The sequence below is a fragment of the Dermacentor silvarum genome, chromosome 1 (genome assembly GCF_013339745.2).
Source record: "Dermacentor silvarum isolate Dsil-2018 chromosome 1, BIME_Dsil_1.4, whole genome shotgun sequence".
Taxonomy (NCBI): domain Eukaryota; kingdom Metazoa; phylum Arthropoda; class Arachnida; order Ixodida; family Ixodidae; genus Dermacentor; species Dermacentor silvarum.
The window spans coordinates 182,406,666-182,427,964 of record NC_051154.1 but is presented as its reverse complement, the minus strand read 5'-3'; the positions used below and the strand labels follow the sequence as shown (position 1 = coordinate 182,427,964).

Here is a 21,299-nt window from a genome sequence, read left to right as displayed (position 1 = left end):
GGCGAGGCGAGAGAGATTGCTACAGCGTGAGCGTGCGCCAACGGGATCAGTCATCACCCCCCCCCCCCCCCTCGACAACGCTTCGACGGCGGCGGTCGAAGGTACGAGAAAAGACTCGAAGATTCCCAGGCTCTGGCCATGCTACGGGATCACGACTCCGATAAGAACGCTCGAGAACGCCTGTGGAAACTATGAAACCGCTGTGCGAGAATCATGAGGGGAGTTCAGTCCGCACCGGTGAAGTGATGTAACGTGAAGACCGAGCGTCTGCGGAAGAAGGGGATTCCCCAGCAAGCTAGTCGACGAGTTCATCGAGCGTCTGCATTTCCGGAAGAAGTTCCTTCTTCGAGATTTGCCCCGAGCTACGCCGAGATCGTCTGACAATACCAACACGGGTGAATACGATTGGACACTTAGTGTTCCTATTCATTTTGTACTTTACGTGTTGGACTCTTAGGCCCGTATTCACAAACGAAACTTACCCTTAACTTACGGCTTAAGTACCCGGTCGATGCTTAACGCGTTTCATAGACAAATCTTGTACTTAAGGTAAACTTTAATCGACACTTAAGTGCCGGAAAGTAAAGTACAGCGATTGCGAACCTTAAGTGCGACTTTCGCTACTCTCGTCTAGCAAGCAAGATGGCGGACTGCTACGGCAGCCTCACCGATTTTGCCGATTTCGCCGGACGTGTGCACGACATTACGGATGATGAGGCATACCAATACGCGCTGCCATACGGCCACGGCTTAGGGATCGACAGAATCCCATGGAAGTATTTAATGACGCGGGATTCTCGTGGCGGTACCGCTTTTCCAAGCAAGCGGTGCTACGGCTGTTAGAAATGCATGCTGCCACTCGCCCCAAAAGACAACGAACGCGGTCACCCCGTGCTGCCGCTGCTCCAGCTTCTGATCGCGCTGGGATTCTACGGCGCAGGAACCTTTCACATTGTCACCGGGGACCTCGTTAATGTTATTGAATCAATTAATTAATAATTGATTAATTCGCCTTGGCACTCGTTGGCCACATCTGGCCCTTGCGCCAATGAACCACATTAATCAATCAATGTTTAATTAATTTAATTAGTTTAATTAATGCGTGAAACGAGCTCCAGGGCACGGCGCGTTCTTCTTCGGAAAATTTGTCCGCGCGGGTTGAAAACACACAATACACACACACTCTCTACGCACAAAAACAGCATGTTTTCAGCAAAAAAAAAAAAAAAAAAGGTCGGGACGGCGACAAACCGCAGTGGCTGCGATTTGGCTGCGAGAACTAATGTGAACTTGTGGCCAAAAGAGCTTGAGTAAAGCGCTTAAACCAAATAGTTCTTTGTATTTTACTCAGCAGAATGCGCGTGCAAGCACTGCAACATTTATATTCGCAGTAATCTGCTGCAAAAAAAAAATTTGTTTACGATTGAACCAATCGTACACGTAAATTATTTACGTACCCTCGACACCAGATGACATATTTGACCCGAAAAGTTGCTTTCGAAAGTGATACTTAAGTGTCGTTCTTGAAGTGTTCTCCGAAAACTTTCCTAACCCTTGTACCTTTCCCGCACTTATTGACGCCCTACTTAAGTTCCGTTTGTGAATACGGGCCTTAGTGCTTGTCGTTAATTATTTTCCTGTGTTTTGTGAATACCCATCTGATTTGTATTGTGTTGTGTCTAGCCTAAGGGTGCAAGTGTGTGTGTAACTGCCTCGTGTGAAGAATATATTTTGATGTGTTTCGACAACTCTGGGCTCTGACTCGGTCTTTGGACAGCAACCGGCGTTCGCTGGCGCACCAGAGCGCCCATTCTTAATTGTCCTTGCTTTCGTAGGATTATTTTCGGTAGCTGATAAGTCGGCTTTGGAATTTGGTCCGGCGTTTGCGCCTCGTTCACGGGGTCTGTGACAATATTTCTGGCGTCCGCGACAAGGACCTGTCTGGTGCAAATTGTTTGTCCATAGTAGGGAGAAAGAGCCTAGGGTCGTTTACATTGCCATTGTAAACGACTTTGAGTGTTGCACCACGTTTTGCTAACTTGTGTGCAGAGAGCAGTTTGATAGTTGAAATCTAGGCAGATATTTTTGCACGCGGCTAGTTTTTGAAGGACATTATGGATCTCGAGAAATTAGTTGCCCTTGGTGAGAAGATGAGTCTTTCCGGAGCTGAACTACGGAAGTCGGTTAGTCAGAAGGAAAAAGAAGCTGTAGAAAGAGAAAAGCTACCGGCCGAAAGAGCCAAAGAAGAAAGAGGCGCAGGAGCGAAAAGAAGAACGAGTGGCAGTGGAGCGAAAAGAAGAAAGAGAAGCCAAGGAGCGACAGATAAAAGAAGAAAGAGAGGCGATGGAGCGAAAAGAAGAAAGAGAGGCGAAGGAAGGAGAAAGACAAAGACAGCACGAGTTAGAACTCGAACAACTTCGTTTTCAGCAGCGTACAGACGCTCCCGCTCTGGCTAGAGTCGATAGCACTGAAAGGGAGGACACTAGCTTCCGTCTGAACCCAAGCAAGCTGCTTGTGGCATTCGATGAAAGAAAAGATGATCTGGATGGTTACTTGCACAGATTTGAGACAGTTGCTAAAAGCCAGAATTGGCCAGAGGATCAATGGGCCACTGCTTTGAGCACGTGTTTGAGTGTAGAAGCACTTAGTGTGTAGAGTGTAGAAGCACTTAGGGACTACACATCGGTAGGCTGACGCCAACCGATGCCTCTAATTATGGAAGGGTGAAAGCCGCTCTACTAAAGAGATTTAGGTTCACCGTAGAAGGATTCCGAGATAAGTTTAGGACCGGAAAGCCTGCCGATGGCGGGACTGCCACGCAATTTGCCACGCGGCTCAGCCACTATTTTGATAGGTGGACCGAACTTTCAGAGACTGCACAGGAGTACGGTGCGCTTAGAGAGCTCCTGATCAAGGAGCAATTCCTCATCAGTTGCCACCCGAGCCTGTCACTCTATCTGAAAGGAAGGAAAGCTAAATCGCTTCAAGATATGTTGGAATTGGCAGACCAATGTTTGGAAGCACAGGGAGGCACCAATCTCTCCAAGATAAAAAAAGAGGAGCCAGGGGACGCAAAGAAACCGACATCCGACGAAAGGAGAAACCCTCCGAAGCCTGCTCCGATGTGTTATCTCTGTAACCGACTGGTCTACCATGCTAGCAATTGTCGGATCAATTTTACGCGCCCCAATAATATCAAATGTCCTAAATGTGGGCGAACGGGGCACAAAGCTGATACATGCCGCAAAGGAGTGAAGGAAATTCCTCAAGCATCCTGTGTGTATGCCCCGCCAAAACACCAAGAAGACGTAAACGACGACTTTGTAGAACTCCGAGACGTAAAGAGAATTCCAGTCGTTAATGCGGTGATGACACAACGCCCAGAATTTCCTGTAAAAGGAATGCCTGCACTTGTCGGAAGAATGGCGGACAAACCAATCACGGTGTTACGAGATACCGGCACCAGCACAGTGATCGTACGGAGGGACTTGGTCAAAGACAGTGAGCTCACGGGCGAAACCAGCTTAGTTTACTTGATCGATGGTACGGCTAGGAAACTTGCCGAAGCGAAGATTGAGGTCGAGACCCCCTATTACAGTGGGAATGTCACTGCGCTTTGCATGGACAGCCCACTGTATGACTTAATCATAGGTAACGTCGAGGGAGTTTGAGCACCAGACGACCCGAAACCTTTGAACGAATCACCGAAGATCAAACCATCGACGATTGAAGAGCCACGCGGAAAGCCATCAGCAGCTGGCGAGAACACCGCGGCAGCTGTCACCCGAGCTCAAGCAAAGGCTCAGACGAGGCCTTTCCAGCCCCTTCCCACACCCAATTCCGAAAATAAACCGACCGGGACTCATAACCACGCGAAACACCACGATCGAAAAACCAAGGATAGGAAATTTAAATTTAAGAACCGTTGACGATTATCTGTGGTGCAAATTGTTTTGATTGAGTGCACCGAGTGTTTATTTATGCATCATGGACATAGTGTTTGTTTGTGTTCTGTAAACTACCCTGCCATAGTTTTATATTCTTTTTGCACATGTTATATTTCAAATGTTTGCCTTGTCATGCCAGATATGTTTTCGTATAGTACAAGTGTAACAGTAACACGAGCGATGTGTTATTGTGTAATCCAAGTAAACCTGTGTGACTTGTGTTTGTACTCGATGTATCGCAAGTGACATGTGAATTGTGGTGGACTGATTTATTGACTTACGGACTCGTGCGTAGTGGACTCTTGTGCTCGCTTCTTTTGTGTTTCCTTGAGTATTATTGCATAATATTCTTAAAGTGGAGGCCAGTGTCACAAAAGAGCGCGTAATCCAAGCGTGCGCCACGTGTCACGCAAGCCAGCGAAAGAACACGCCGGCCCCGCGGCAACTTCAACAAAGGGGGAGAGCGCATACACCTCAAACAGCAACGCGAACAACGGCGCCTAGACGTCTAGAAGAGCATCGACGAAGCGACGTTAACCGGAGAGGGAGAGAGAGAGCACACGCGCGTGCCGAGACACCTTCTCACCCGGCGAGTCAAGAGAGATTGCTACAGCATGAGCGTGCGCCAACGGGATGAGTCATCAACCCCCCCCCCCCCCCCTCGGCAACGCTTCGACGGCGGCGGTCGAAGGGACGAGAAAAGACGCGAAGATTCCCAGGCTTTGGTCATGCTACGGGATCACGACTCCGATAAGAAAGTTCGAGAACGCCTGTGGAAGCTATATAACCGCTGTGCGAGAATCATGAGGGGAGTTCAGTCCGCACCGGTGAAGTGATGTAACGTGAAGACCGAGCGTCTGCAGTTCCTTCTTCGAGATTTGCCCCGAGCTACGCCGAGATCGTCTGACAAGACCAACACGGGTGAATACGATTGGACACTTAGTGTTTCTATTCATTTTGTACTTTACGTGTTGGACTCTTAGTGCTTGTCGTTAATTATTTTCCTGTGTTTTGTGAATACCCATCTGATTTGTATTGTGTTGTGTATAGCCTAAGTACGGTGGCTAGAAGGGGGAGGTGGGAGCAACGCAGCCGTCGGAGAGCGCGGCGCGTGTTGCAGTGATTCATGATGCCGAGCGGTGGCGCGCGCGTCGACACTAAGATGCCTCCGCTATAGTTTGGCTGCTGCCGGACCTAGCGAGTGCGCTCGGTTTGCATGATTCTGGTCGGTTCTTTTAGCTCCAAGGCTCATTTCTGTTTTCATTCACGCTGTGCAGTTGTACCTCCTTGTGGTGACAATAGTTTTACACGTTGCGATGCCGTAAGAAGCCATGGCAAGTCGCATGAAACGACAGACGCACTCTTTTGCGCCGGGCTGCACAACAGGCTATGTTTCTGCTAGAAAAGCAGAAGAAAAAAAAAACATCCCTTTTCTCGGTGCCTGATGACGATGAGGCACTTAAAGCATGGCAGCAGACCGGGCTCCGTGCATATAAGGCCTTAAACAGGACTTGGAAGATCTCCGAGATGCACTTCGAACCCCAGTTGAATCATCTACAGGGTGTCCCAACTATCATGCAACAAGATTTAAAAATATCCTAATGCCCCGTAGCTGGACAGAACCAAGGCAATGTTGTTTGCCGTCGCTTGTAGATACTCCGATTATTTTTTTGCATTCCGCTTAATTACATAATTAGTCTTAATTAACTTCTCGAATATTACAATTAGATGAAAAGTGTCAATGTGAAAATTGTAGAACAACTTAATGAACTACCGATACAACTTTCTTTTGCTCAATACGTGCTACATAAGTGTTTTTCCGAGCGTGAAAGAAGCCAGCGAATACACGCAAAGTGCCTCGAGCGGCCAGTCGCGCGGCAATTTTGCGTGTATTCGCGGGCTTCTTTCACGCTTGGAAAAACACTTTTATGTAGCACGTATTGAGCTACACAGAAAGCTGTATCGGTAGTTTTTCAAGTTGCTCTACCATTTTCCCATTGACACTTTTCATCTACTTATAATATTTCAGAAGTTGATTAATTAGTGAAGACTAATTATGTAATAAGGCGGAATGCAAAAATAACCTGAGTATCTAGAAGGGACGGCAAACAACATTGCCTTGGTTCTGTACAGCTACGGGGCAACAAGATTTTAAAATCTTGTTGCATCATAGTTGGGACACCCTGTATAATGGATCATATAATCAAGTGCTGTATGTCGTCCTTTTGAGTATTCTTCATGTCCCCGCTGTTCTAGTTCATCAGCGACTAAAATAAGTTTGTTTACTTAACTCCTACGTGGAATGATTTCTAAAGCATAATATATTGGTATTAACCAATTTGACGAGCAGGATGCAGTGCGTCGCAGCTAGTAATATGACCTAAGCAGCTCTTCACTGCGAGTCTCGAAATCGGTGCAGCTTTTTTTTTTTACCCACACCACTAGCATAATCTTCTTCGCATTAGCTGAAATCATTCTGTTTTTCACTCCCGACGATTCGGGAAAGCACGTAGAACGCGTGCGACCGAGACGAGCGAAAAATGTGGTTGATCCCTCTTATATATAGGAATCGGTATAGAACACGAAAGTGAAACGTGTCTTCACAGAAGTAGTGTAATGTTTATTGCACATTGATATATAATGTCTATTGGTGTTTTGTGGCTAAAGTGCCCTTAGGCGTTGATGCACCCACGCTGACGCCTGGTGGCACGTCTCCTCCATCACGACTACCAACGTCGATGACCATGAGCAACCGTCGTGCATATGGAAGCTGCACTACGCTGCACACGCTAGCACAACGCGAAAGACGAAGCACGTAACTGACACACTAATACAACGCGCAAGACAAAGCACGTAACTGAATCGTCACCGAGTCAAATCAGCGCGTACAGCGCGTCGTAATTGCAGCCTCCGCGATCAACTTCAGAAACATTTTCAGAGCTAATTGCGGAGGCCACGCTCCGCTGTGCTGAGTACGGTGAACGCCACCTAGGTGGCGTTGGTAGTGCTTCTTGATGCCAGCGTCCCTTCGAATGCTGGCATCGAGGCGTCGTAGTGCTGAGACCACCGAAGCGTTCACTGTCGGTGCGCGTTAGTGTCATAATGCAGTACTTCTCTTTTCTGCTCGTAGGCGGCGGCACCGCCCCGAGCAAGAGCGCGGGTACACGGAGGAGTGTTAGATATATAAGGCGCGTCTGTGTAGCTCTCTGCAGATGCGTTTGTGGCGCAATGGGTTAAACGCTCGGTGATCTATCGTCGCGGACCGAGAGGTCGTGGGTTCGATTTCCAAATTTTGCACGTTTGTGGAACTTTTTCTTCTGGTTTCTTTCTTTGTATTATGTTCGTGTACATTGTAAGCTGACGTATTTCCGTGACGGAAATACGTCAGTGAAGTCTTGGTGGACCCCGGCATAAAACACTTTCGTGTTAAAATATTTGTACCGGCCGTGACGTGCCCGAATCTAATGCATTTTAACACTTAACCGCTCATCAGAGAATAGCTGCTATTCATTTATTGTCTCCGCTACTAACAAGGCACGATATGCATTAGCTTAACGCTAGTTATGTCAAATATTCGACCGCAATTGCGAACAGAAACGCCCGCTTCGAAACCCGCGGCACCAACCGCCGTGCTTCCGCGCCCGGGGAGCGATCTTGCTGTCGACTGCAGCGCCGCCGCCGCTGTCATGATTGCTTGCAACACTCCGCCGCCGCCGTTGCTCTCACCTCCCCCTTCTAGCCACCGTAGCCTAAGTGTGCAAGTGTGTGTGTAACTGCCTTGTATGAAGTATATATTTTGATGTGTTTCGACAACTCTGGGCTCTGACTCGGTCTTTGGACAGCAACCGGCGTTCGCTGGCGCACCAGCGGGCCCATTCTTAATTGTTCTTGCTTTCGGGCGATTATTTCGGAAGCTGATAAGTCGGCTTTGGAATTTGGTCCGGCGTTTGCGCCTCGTTCACTAGGTCTGTGACAAATTCTTGTCATCATGCATAGGAGGTCCCATTTCAGTTTCTAACTACGGGACCTCCCTCTGTATATACTTATGATGTAATTATCCCTGTTTTTGTCTTGAAAAACTGATTGTGATATGGCGAAAGCGCGGTGCCGCGAAAGATGGGCTCTGCGGCGACGACGGCTACGAGATGGCACCTGAGTACAAAGCGCTGCATGAGCGGGGGTCTGACTGCGGCGACTGCTGCGAATCGCTCCCACGCGTCACCGACACGCTGCTTCTCGCGATCTTCCGATTAGCGATCTCCTGCCACACTTCGCTCCGTTCGCAACGTGCCGCACGAGACAAATTGTCCGCGCCAGCCAATATATCGCGAAATGAAAACACCTATAGAGCTGCGGTCAAATTTCGCATTAGGGAGTATCGTAATCGTCGGTGAATTTTTCATCCACTTTGTTTAGGGGCGAACACGTGCCGCCTAAAGCTTGCTGGGCCGCAGAAGCGATACACGACGCAATGACGGTGCAGATTTTTAGTGCATCGCTGACATCAAGTCAATGCGCTGCCGCCGAGGCAAGGTAGATAACGAAGGTGAACAGCTACATGCAGACGAATATCTCATTTCAGTAATCGCCAGCCGTTCGTGCACACACACACACACACACACACACACACACACACACACACACACACACACACACACACACACACACACACACACACACACACACACACACGCACGCACGCACACACGCACGCACGCACGCACACACACACACACACACGCACGCACGCACGCACACACACACACACACACACACACACACACACACACACACACACACACACACACACACACACACACACACACACACACACACACACACATGTTCGCTAACAAACACATTTAGACGCGCCCAAGCTGCACACACGGAAATGCACACATATACACAGACGCGCGTATGCTCGCCCACGCATACACGCACTCGTGCGCACGCAGATTCGAATACGGAGACACAAACACGTGCGCACACGCAAATGCAAGTACACACGTCCCTGCTGCTTCTCAAAAACCTGCTCGTGCAAACAGACTGAATGACACTCACTCTGCAATTACCGTTCCAACTCCAGCGGAAATAAATCGCTTTACAGTTTAAATTTGCCGCTCCTGCAAGTCAATGTGCCCTCTGCCGGGAGGATGCAAAATGACTTGCTCCTGTCGTATGACTTCACAGCCCATCCCTGACCAAAACACTGCTTTAACACACCACCAATTTCCCGACTAAGTGCCATAAATGCATTTGATGTTAGAAGGGACTAACTTCTCGGCGCAGTCAGTTGAAACTTGATACTCGGCCGATATCTTGAAATATATTTTTCTAAAAGTTTTGCCCATTCAGTTACACTTGTGCATTGTCGTGAAGTTCCAAAGAATGGTGAAAGGGCAATGTCCAGAATTCCTGGGTGTCTCACATGTGGGATGGACACTTATTTTATCTGAGAGAGAGTGAGAAAAAGAGAGAAGAACGGAAAGGGGGCAAGGTTTGGTTCAAGTTTTCTAGAGCTTCTATAGTTAGCGTTGACGGAGTCCATGACGTGTGAATTTTGCCATAAGTTCATAATACCATTATTTTAGTTGTCTTTACTTTTCTTATTTTATTTTTGTAGATGACCTTGTCTTTAGAGGTAGCGTGAACGGTGTATCGAGAATGCTGCTGCCACACAGATTCCAGCAACAAGCACTATCACATTTGACAAGTCGCCAAGGCATGCAGTGAGAGTGAGGTCAAGGGTGTGATCGCCTCCGGTTTAAAATTTTATTACATGATGCTAATTAAAGACAAGCACCAAATTGATCAACTGTTCTGATTAATCAGATGCTAATCCGGTCAATACTGCACGGTATATGGAAATCGAAAATCGGGCGAAAATAGATATGAGGGCAACTTCAGTTTGATTACTCTTATAGCGCTGTGAAGGTTGCCCGCCGCGATAGCACAATGCCTATGGCGTCGTTCTGCTAAGCAGAAGATCACGGGTTTGGTTTACGGTCGTCTCTTGTAGTTTAAGGGTAAACATCGATAACGCGGGGGAACACAGAACACGATGGCATGGACACTGCGTTGCGTGCAGTACGTGTTATTGCTGTTTGCTCTGGGAGTATGTACCAGCTAGCTCACCTAGTCACATTATTGCAGTCTCTTACATTCAGGCACCATCAACAAGATTATTATAGAGTGGGCTGGCTGTATGGCGGCCTTTAGCAAGATGGAAAATCATTGCAAGGAATTTCAAGGCGCGCCTCGTTAAGGCGCGCCCCGTTAATTCGGGACTAGCGTCGTGTCAAGTCAGTAATGACGACAGGTTGTTTTTGACAGCTGGGTTTTCTTGTGATGACGTACAAATTTAAGCGAAAGAATGATATGAGGGAGGACGTTGGCAGTCTACTATGCCAGTGTAGTACCATCATGCCTCGTTGAGTAGAGCGAGTAACGTTAGCACCAGTGTCTGTAATGATGCCGTGAACGTTTTCTCGCTTAAGAAATGTCTTAAGAATGTCTTTAAAATGCACTTCGTGCGTTAGGTTATGCTCACTTCATGCATGATATGAAACCAGCGTTACAAGCCATGTGCTCGGTGTTTGACAGGTTACGAGTGGTCGTTGCAAGCTTGATGTTCCGCTGGCTGTGTGCTTATGCTGCGAAGGTAATCTGTTTCTTCCGTTTCCACTGATGTCATGACCAACTGCTCCTGCCAAGACCCCTACCAAAAGAAAGCGTTTTGCTATTTTATTGTCCCTTCAGTTTTCCAGAAGATAATGAAAAATAGTTATTAAAGCAGAGCGGGAGGAGCAGTGAAAATCGTTATTTCACCACCGCTGCGCCTGCGGGCTGCCGTGCCACAGGGGAGCAGCATGTTTTCGGGCCACGTCGCCGTGCTTCCGCTATATGAGACCGAGCGCAGTGCTGGCGTGGCGCGTTCCCGCGGGCGTTCGTCTTCTGAGACCCTCGTCGCCCTCTTCCCGTACACAAACGTGCGGTTCTCCGCGGCAGCGGGAACCTCGCAGCTGTTCGCTCGCCCACGTGACTGATTTAAGGCGGCCCGCGCGGCGTTCGCCGGCATCATCGGCGCTGCTGCCGGCATATGTGCGACGAGCCACGCGCCGAGCGGATGTGCTTCTCCGGATCGGCGTCCCCGTCGCCACCCCGCCACTGCTCCCGCACCGTTCGCCATGTGAATGCGCCGCCTCATGCCACTGTCGCCCCAGCGCCTCCGTTCGGATGATGCCAGGTTGGTGACGTCGACCGCCGCGTCGGCCCTTCACTTTCTCGCCGCTCCTTGCGCGCGCACAACGCGCTCTTTCGTGACTGCTGGCGCAATCAGCTGACGCGATCTTTGCTTCGCCGGCGCTTTCGCGCTCTGTCTTGTGGGCCTCGCTACATGAGCTGGGCTCGTCGAATGTCCGGCTCTTGACGTTAGCCTCTGTCTGGTGTGTTCGTGTCCTTTGGGTAACACCACTGAGCGTTATCCCGAAAAAGTTTATTCTTGTGTGCGATGACTGAGAACCTGTTCTGCTTGTTCTGCGGGCTGTCATTGATTTCTTGCCTTACAGACAAGAGAGCCTCAAAAAAAAAAAAAAAAAAAAAAAAAAAAAAAAAAAAACGCAGGCATAGAAAATTGGTGTCAAGAGCAGTGTGTGACGTGGACACTAGCAGTGCTAGCATACCCCCCCAATTTGTATTGCTACGACCTCACTTATCGCGCTTGAACGCTGGTCTTTCCCGTGGGCATGTAATGCAATAAAAAAAAAGCGACGAATATTTAATTTCTAACGATACACTGGGTCTATTCAGACTGTTTTACGTGAGAATATAAGAATATGCTTCATTAGACGATGTATACATGTACGTTAGGTTCATGCATCCTCACTCATGCGTCCTTCGGCTGCTTGACTTTTGCAAGGGCAGCTTCTTTTGACATTTCCTTCGCCGGGCCCAGACAATCTGGCAGGATGCCCGGGGCTGCTGTTCTCTTTTATGGAAGCCTTTCATGGGGGGAGGGGGGGGGGGGAAGTCACCTTGCGTTTCAGTCGGCCAACACAACTTTCAGCCTTTCGCAGACTGAAAATTTGTATGAAGTATCTTTTGGTAGAAATCATGGACAGGCAGATTTCAAACGAACTTTGGAAGAGCCTCAGTAACTGCTTTATCGCGTCAACATTTCTGAATGACATGCGGTGTCTCCAATTATATATATAGTGTATGCCTATGCGTTCCTTGTGACATCCTTGACGTATTACCTGCAGATTCCGTGACGTAAGCGCGTTTCTATGAGCATTTCGACCGAGCAAAAACAAAGTATGAGGAAATGCTAAATGCAGTAGCTCAGAAAACTTTCTCTGACTTTAGACCTTTCTTTTCTTTTATTGTTTTCTGTGCGTTCGGTTTAAGTGCGCAACTGTGGCACGTAGATGATTTGGTCGTTTTCACTTCGCAAGAGAGCGTCTTTCAATTAGATTTTGCTCTATAACCATCGGTGGTGTGCCAGTCAAGGCAAATCCATTGGGAGGACCACCAAACACAGAGGCACCTGCGTACGCAGAAGCGAACGTTGGCGTGCTACTGGCCTACACAGAGTATATTTCGGGCTTTTAAAATTAGTGAAATTAGTTGCAACGTTGGGGGGCTGGGGTGAGGAGGCTTAACAGAGAATCATTATAGGCTGCTTGTTAACATTGATACGAGTTAAGTGACGGACCAGGAAGTATCCATTCACACCTTAACTGCGTCTAAAACAGCCAGATTGGCTTACTTGACCCAATACCGTAGTTCCATCTGCTAAGGTTTTAAAACATCATTAAAGTTTTTCAGCCGGCGCACATAATGCCACTTGTTGCGTGAATGACGTCCACACTGAATAGTAGTAAAAACGAGTTATAAATAATTTACAATAGCCGCATAGACGGTGCTTGTTAAGTAGCATATTGAAGGCAGTTGGAAAGCACGCGGCGAAGAGCCAAAACTAAGGCCGAAGCTTCCCCGCACCTGCAGTTCCTCCGCGCAGGGCTTGTCGAGACTGCCGGAATGCATACTTTGAGGCACAACTACCTGGTTGATTTTCATTAGTTTTAAACGACCCAATCCATTTAGGTATGGCTAGCGGATTCATGAGCGCACACAATATACGGATTGGATCAATTGTGAAGGTTCGCTCCAAGTTACCTTGTTTAAAAATGAGTAAAACTGCGGATTCTTGTGTTAAATTTGTGTTGTATTTGAGCGTCACCTGCAACGTGGAAGTGTCACGAACCCTACTGAGACTCGATAACCTTAATGTTTATGGTTTGGCAACTCTCAATGGTCGACCAGTGCGAGAAAAAAAACAAGAACACTTATCAAGAACAAGAACTGTTTCGGAACGCTTGAAAATGTACATGATGCCTTCCAGTTCGCCTACGATTGCAGAAAACACTGAAAGTAAGAAGAAAAGAGTCGTGTGTGTATACCTTACAATCACTGTCTGTCGCATCAACTCAAGAAAGTAGGGAGTTGATGCGGTGTCAACGTTGTGTTTACGGCTGACAATATCTGAGGATATATGCGCCGCCGTGCAAAGAAAGAAATACTAGTTGAACCGGAAGAACATATCTGACAGGTGTATGTAAGTACCAACACATTCGTAGAATGCCGAATGGGGGTATTTTATAGATTACTTTCATCCGAGGTCGCTTTTATGTAGGACAACGAGTGCGTTGCATCAATCAGATATTAATTGAGCGCCAACGTTCGTTGACGGGTGAAACGCCGTCTAACCTTTCCTTACATTGTCGCGGTTGCCAGTGTATCCCAAAATTTTCAGACAGTATAGTTCTGTTCAGACATAACAACGACGCGCACCTTAAGGTTGAGACTTGGTATATCATTAATAGCGGTAGCACGTGCGTAAGTCAAGCCTCAATTATCTTGTACAAAGAGAAATTGTCATGCCTGCACATTCGCGAGTGCCCGCATGTGTCCATGACTGACTGGTTGGCGCTGCCTTCCATTGAGCACGCACCGATAAGTTTTGTGTATTCTGTCTTTTCCGCTTATTTGCGACCCTTCAGTTGACAGTCGGCGTTTGTGTTTACTTATTTTATTTATTTATTTATTTATTTATTTATTTACCTTCAAGACCAAATGCATAACAGAGGAGAGTGGGAAAAAATACAAACAAATACAGCCGCAAGATAGAGTGAGTAATAATAACAATTTCAAACAGGCATGTACTTAAGTAATGGTGGTTAGTGCTTCGCGAAAACGTTGGTTATCAATGATTGATACAATGTCAGCAGGAAGGTGGTTCCACTCGATTGCTGTGCGCGGAAGGAAGGACTTTGAAAATGTTTTCGTTTTACAAAATAGCGATGATCAATGCGATAGGACATATATTGCGATGATAGAATAAATGTGTCGTGAAGAAAGGTGTGGTAGTATATGTTATGAAATATATTCAAGCGGCTAGCTTTTCGACGTGCTGCTAGAGACGGAAGGGAAAGGCTGGCTTTGATGCGTCTTATGCTAGCAGTGCGATTGTAGTTGGAGAGAATGAAACAAGTCGAGTTATTCTGAACAAGTTCCAGGGCAGTGATTAATTTTACATGCATAGGATCCCATACAGAAGCAGCGTATTCAAGCTTTGGTCGTATTAAGGTTTTATAAAGTATTAGTTTAACTGAAGAAGGAACGGTGGAAAAGTTGCGACGTAAGTATCCTATAGCATACGGCTAACGTTGTTAATAATGTATTCTGTGTGCACTGTCCAATTTAAATTACATGATATATGAGCACCTAGGTATTTTTAAGATGTTACGAATTTGTCAGATGTTACGTTGTCCTTTTCGCTCCTTCCTGTGTCCGTGTTTGCACGCCTGCCTCACAGTGACAAGTTCCTTAGCTCTTTTGTTTTTATAGGGAAATTATAGACTTGGGGAGTGCCAGTGAATGCAACGTTGGAACTGTACAAGGCACTTTTTCTGGTCCTTTTGCGATACAGTTTGCAGCTATACTGACAAACACTTGCAGGACAAATCTTCGAGCTTTACAGGCTATTCAAGCTCGGTCTCTCAGAGTTTGTCTTAGTTTGCCAAGATGCGCGTCAACAGCGGTGACTATCGCAATCGCCCGGGATCAACCATTACAAACACACATTGTAGCGGAGGTGCTGAGAGTACACAGTTTTCTGCCGTCCTCGACTGAGCTTCCTTTCTCTTAATTGGTATCCATTCTGTAACTCTAATGGTACACCGGTTATCTATCCTACGCATTACATGGCCTGCCCAGCTCCATTTTTCCCGCTTAACGTCAGCTAGAATATCGGCTATCCCCGTTTGTTCTCTGATCCACACCCCTCTTTTCTTGTCTCTTAACGTTAGGCCTAACATTTTTCGTTCCATCGCTTTTTGTGTGGTCCTTAACTTGTTCTTGAGCTTCTTTGTTAACCTCCAAGTTTCTGCCCGATATGTTAGCACCGGTAGAATGCAATCATTGTACACTTTTCTTTTCAGCGACAGTGGTAAGCTCCCAGTCAGGATTTGGCAATGCCTACCGTATGCACTCCAACTCAATTTTATTCTTCTGTAAATTTCTTTCTCATGATCAGGGTCCCCTGTGAGTAATTGACCTAGATAAACTTACTCCTTTACTGACTCTAGAGGCTGACTGGCTATCCTGAATTCTTGTTCCCTTGCCAGGCTATTTAACATTATCTTTCTCTGCTGCATATTAATCTTCAACACAACTCTTACGCTTTCTCGGTTAAGGTCCTTAATTATTTGCTGTAATTCGTCCCCATTGTTTGCTGAATAAGACAATGTCATCTGAAAACCGAAGGTTGCTGAGATATTCGCCGTTGATCCTCACTCCTAAGCCTTCCCAGTCGAAGAGCTTGAATACTTCTTCTAATCATGCAGTGAATAGCATTGAAGAGATTGCGTTTCCTTGCCTGACCCCTTTCTTGATAGGTATCTTTCTACTTTTCTTGTGGAGAACCAAGGTTGCTGTGGAATTCTTGTAGATATTTGCCAAGATATTCACGTATGCCTCCTGTACTCCTTGATTACTGAATGCCTCTATGACTGCTGGTATCTCTACTGAATAAAATGCCTTTTCATAATCTATGAGAGCCATATAGAGAGGTTGATTGTACTCCGCAAATTTCTCGATTGCCTAATTGATGACATGGATATGATCCATCGTAGAATATCTCTTCCTGATTTTATGCTTCGTCCATACTTTACTGCTTCCTCAATCTTTTCCACGTTATAATTTCGGATATCCCTTGCTTTCTTCTTGTTGATCAGTTTCGAAAGTTCAGCGAATTCTATCTGATCTCTCGAGTTTGAGACCTTAATGTTTTGCCGTTTCTTTATTAGGTCCTTTGTTACTTGGGAGAGCTTACCTACTGGTTGCCTTGGTGCCTTACCTCCCACTTCAGTTACTGCTTCTGAGATCAACCTAGCTACGGTTTCATTCATTATCTCTATGTTGTCTTCATCTTCCTGTTCTAAAGCTGCATATTTGTTTGCGAGCATCAGCCTGAATTGGTCTGCTTTTACCCTTACTGCGTCTAGGTTGGCCTGTTTCTTCTTGGCTAATTTTATTCTTTCTCTTTTCAAATTGAGTGAAATCCTAGACCTGATTAACCTATGGTCACTGCAGTTTACCCTACCTAACACTTCGACATTCTACACTATGCTCGGATCGGCAGAGAGTATGAAATCTATTTCATTCCTTGTTTCTCCATTAGGGCTTTTCCAGGTCCACTTCCTGTTGCTGCGCTTCCTGAAGAAGGTATTCATTATTCGGAGCCTATTCCTTTCCGCGAATTCTACCAACATCTCTCCTCTAGTGTTCCTAGAGTCGATGCCGTAGTTGCCAATTGTTTGCTCACCAGCCTGTTTTCCCCCCACTTTTGCATTGAAGTCGCCCATTACTATAGTATACTGAGTTTGCACCTTTCTCATTGCTAATTCAACATCTTCATAAAACTGTTCTATTTCTTCATCATCGTGAGTGAAGGTTGGAGCGTAGGCATGTACTACGTTCATTCTATACCTCCTATTCACCTTTATTACGACGACTGCTACCCTCTTATTAATGCTGTAGAATTCATCAATGTTACCCCCTATGTCCTTATGGACTAGAAATCCTACTCTGAATTCTCTCTTATTTGGAAGACCTCTGTAGTAGAGGACGTGGCCGTTAGTCAGCACTGTATAAGCCTCACTAGTTCTTCTAACCTCACTAAGACGAATAATATCCCAGGCAATACCTGACAATTCTTCAAATAGCCCTGCTAAGCTGGGCTCACTCGATAGGGTGCGGGTGTTGAACGTTGCCAGGTTCAGATATATCAGAGCATATGTTTAGTTACAAGTTGAGTTACTGAAGCGTCTGGAATAATTAGAATTACTTAGAAATTACTGATTACCGCACACCAATGCCGAGGTGCGAGTGCCACTAAGAGACACCTAGTAAGTCAAAGGTTAGGGTCGCCTGCAATTTGTATTACGCCAGCCTTCCATCAGGCTCAGTCCCCCCTCCCTTCCTGGCACTAAGCCATCGATTCCTCCATGGTGTTTGGTTCGAGCTGCAGTGCACGTCACCGTACCAGGAATCGGAAAAAAAAATCTGAGCTGTCATCTCCTGCTTTTAAATAACCATCTCTCCTCCTTTTGCACGAGAAGTACGCCGACCAGGGACATATTTACACCGATGGGTCAACAACTCACCAGTGTTCGTCTGGAGTCGTGCTTTTCCCAGCGAGAGCCACCACCATCAGTTTCAAGACGTGTCACCCAACGACATCGACGGCTGCGGAACTTGCAGCTCTTCGCGCTGCGCTTCGTCTCGTCAGCCAAGAACAACCTCGAAGATGGTCAATATTCGGTGACTCAAAGGCAGCACTGCAGTGATTTTAATCAGCCCTGCGACGCGGACCACACGAACAACTGGTATTCGAGATTGGAGAGCTAATCCATACCTTTGCTGAGCAAGAACACCGCGTGACATTTCAGTGGCTTCCAAGTCACTGCGGCGTCATCGGCAACGATAACGCTGTTTGGTCGGCTATTCAAGGTAGTAAAGTGGAGCCAATACCCTTATCAAGGACAGATGCCGCTAGAAATCTTCGAATGCTCTCATGAGATATCACCTTCTCCATGTGTAACGCCCCAAATTTCAACGAAACCGGCTGCACCACCTGGACAAAAAACTCTGCACCTTCGCATCCCAGCTACTCTGCCGATGCGAGGTTTTTTGGCGAATATGGCTAGGAGTGGCTTTTACGAAGACTTTTGCTTTCCGAATCTGATGGGCCGACAATGCTTCGTGTGATAACTGTAGTAGCGAGGAGACTATTCAACACGTTCTGTGTGACTGTCCTCGCTACAGTTTACAGAGACGATCGCTCGCAATCATGATAGCGCGCTTTGACCAAATACCATTAACAGAGGAAATCATTTCAGAATGCCGACCTCCCAAGCAATCGTAGCTGGAAGCGACGAGGGCACTGTTGCAGTTTTTGAGGTTAACAGACCTGCACAAGCGGCTGTAGCCAGAACTGTTCTTTGCAGTGCCACAATTGCTACTGTGTTGTGATTGTACGCGGGGATAGTGACCGGCTCTGATTGTGTGTCTGAACTCCTTTTCTTTCTCATTGTCTCTCTCTACACTTCCTTATCTCTTTACCTCCCCCTCCTATCTCTCCCCAGTGTAGGGTAGCAAACCGGATTTTCCCTTCTGGTTAACATCCATGCCTTGCCCCTTTCTTCTGTCTCTCACTCTCTCTCTCTCTCTCTCTCTCTCTCTCTATATATATATATATATATATATATATATAGAAGGTGTCCTTTTCAAGTTCACAGTTTTTGAAATGGAGACTAGAAGATACATCACACCAACAACACTAAGCAGGCTCAATCGTGACCTTCCTACTGAATGCCTACACTGCGGCCACGAATACAACTTCGAACACATGCTCTGGCTGTGCCCTGCCAACGCGGGCACGAACTTTCCTGACCAGTACTCCTGGGACTCAGCGCTCAGAAGCACAGAGCTCATCGCTCAGCTCCAGGCTGTCCAGAGGGGCCGTCGCCGAAGGACTCTGTCTACCGGCCCTGACCTGGGTGGAACCGCCGGATTCATTGGCGGGACCTCCGGCCCCGCTTTAATTATTTCTCCTCAGGACCTAAATAAAGTTCGTACTCACTCTTCACTTTTCCCCCTGAAAAACCGTCTCTGTGGCGGGAACATCTCAGGGGCTAGTGAAACGAAACGGCATTTTTTTTTTATCAGATATGAGTGGTTGATTTATCCGGACTGTGACCTTGCAATGCAAAAGAATATATACGCTTGTGTACAGGAAAGGCTGCTGACCCATTCCCTCCCGAAATGCCTTGCTGCGGCCCTGCTCTAAATCTACGATTCCATCGATCCAAATAAGACCCTGTGGTAGGATCTGCCGAAGAGTTGCTGCCTATTTCATATAGCGTTACAGGAGCTAAGAACTGTGCAACCGGCCTAAACAGGTGGGGGGGCGTGGCCCGCTCTCCGACTGAGAAGCTATCGGACAGTGTGGCGAATTCTGATATTGTGCAAGGTTCCATTCATCCTCCTCCACTGCACTGAATATGCAGGCAGTCTACTTGGGCTCAAGTTGCAGCCTGCCAACTAAGCTATCCCTTGAGGAGCAATCCGATGTGAGGAGCAAACTTGCGGGCACATTTATCTTTGCGATCCAGTCTTGCGTTGGGCTATTAACATCTTCATTGAGAGCTATAGCAAGCGACCCTTTCGTCGTGTGTTCACTTTAGGCACGCAGCGCTGCCTCACGCTACGCGCCTAAAACCGATGCGCGACGAAACGGGTGTATGTGCAAGAGCGGTCGCAAGAAGTGAGAAAGTACAAGAAAAAAGAAAGATGAAAATAGAGCAACAGAAGTATGCACTAGAAGTATAACACTGTCATCATCACTTCTTTAGTGCTAAGGAGTTCCGGGATATAGAAACTCAAGAGACGTTTATCACTATATCAGAAGAGGATGTTTGTGTAATTATCAGTCGGAGATATCTGAGCACAGTCGCAGACAAGTGCTCAGATATAGTGCGGTGACATCGGTACTTAAGCTGTTCGAGGCTTGTAACTTCACGCTGAAGAAAATAAGTGAATAAATAAAACGCATCTAGATATATGGGGCAACAGAGTTGTGTCAAGGCAAACTCTGTGTCACGCGCCCTGTTTTATTCCAACTGCGGCTATGTGGTGCCCTTCGTTAAGGTGAAATTCATGCCACGTGCTCTGAATGCATGTGCTATATTTGTAAAAAGATGGCTTCTCTGTAACCTTTTATCTGTGCCCCTGCGTTTCGAGATACGTTCTACATGAGCTATACTTTTGCCGCATTATTCCTTGAATAAAGACTAAGTATCTAATTTGTAACTCAGGAGATCTAGGACGGAGTGTTTACTTTGGTATCGACGTTCGTAGGATACTATCCACTGTCGATGAGAACAATGAGAAGAGCACGGTGCTGTATAACCTACTTGTAACAAACTCGCATACACAGATTTATCCACTATCTTGAACATCCGCAACTTTATGAACCATATATGTATATAAAATACATCGCTTGTGTTGAACTTGGCATATGAAATATCCATGCGCACTCTCAATTTTGCGGCCTTAATTTTTAGCAGAAAATGCAAGAGTGTTTTCAATATTTATTTCTTTCTTTATAAATTGGCGCATTTCGGTGTGGTGCCTGTGTGCATGTCACATAGCTGGCATTAATGGCGAAAGAAAAAGTCGATTTCGATTGCGATAGCGAATTATTACACAGCCATACGAAGTAAATATAGTAGATTCATCGGACTTCCAAACTTGGAGACATTCGCTTAATAACTAAACTATCAAGCATGGTGTTTCACGCGCGCACAGGCAAAGATGAACCCATCTCACTCGATGATCGCGGACACTCGCTGTCAAAATGCTGTCGGGAGGAAGCGCGGCAGGAGCAGCGAGTGAGTTGACCAACTAAGCGGCGAGAACACAGCGCACATGAAGCTATCAGCACTCGGCGCACTCTGTCCCCGTCGCAGATTGCTTTCAAGATAGGGCCCGCGCTGCCTCACCCTACGCAGCTGCCGGCGGAGTAGAACGCCCCCCCCCCCCTCCCCCTCCTTCCAGTGCCTTGCACGCGATGGAAGACGGCGCGCTTCCTCCCCCCCCCCCCCCCCCCCTTCCTTGCGCACGAGATCGAGGCTCACCCTAGCACGGTTTCACTGGCACATACAGCATACGGCGCGCGGCCACGATGTTATCGCACTTGGACTTTACACGAAACATCAAGGCGACGCC

General features: G+C 47.0%; 1 protein-coding gene across 1 annotated transcript in view; it reads left to right on the top strand.

Annotated features, from left to right (window-relative positions):
• Positions 1-11,034: 11,034 nt before the first annotated feature.
• The window catches only part of LOC119436497 (synaptotagmin-15-like), a 183,263-nt gene continuing 172,998 nt past the window's right edge, over positions 11,035-21,299 (top strand). The window contains 1 exon segment of the mRNA XM_049658184.1: positions 11,035-11,193. Coding sequence (XP_049514141.1) covers positions 11,184-11,193 — 10 coding nt within the window. The 5' untranslated portion in view covers positions 11,035-11,183.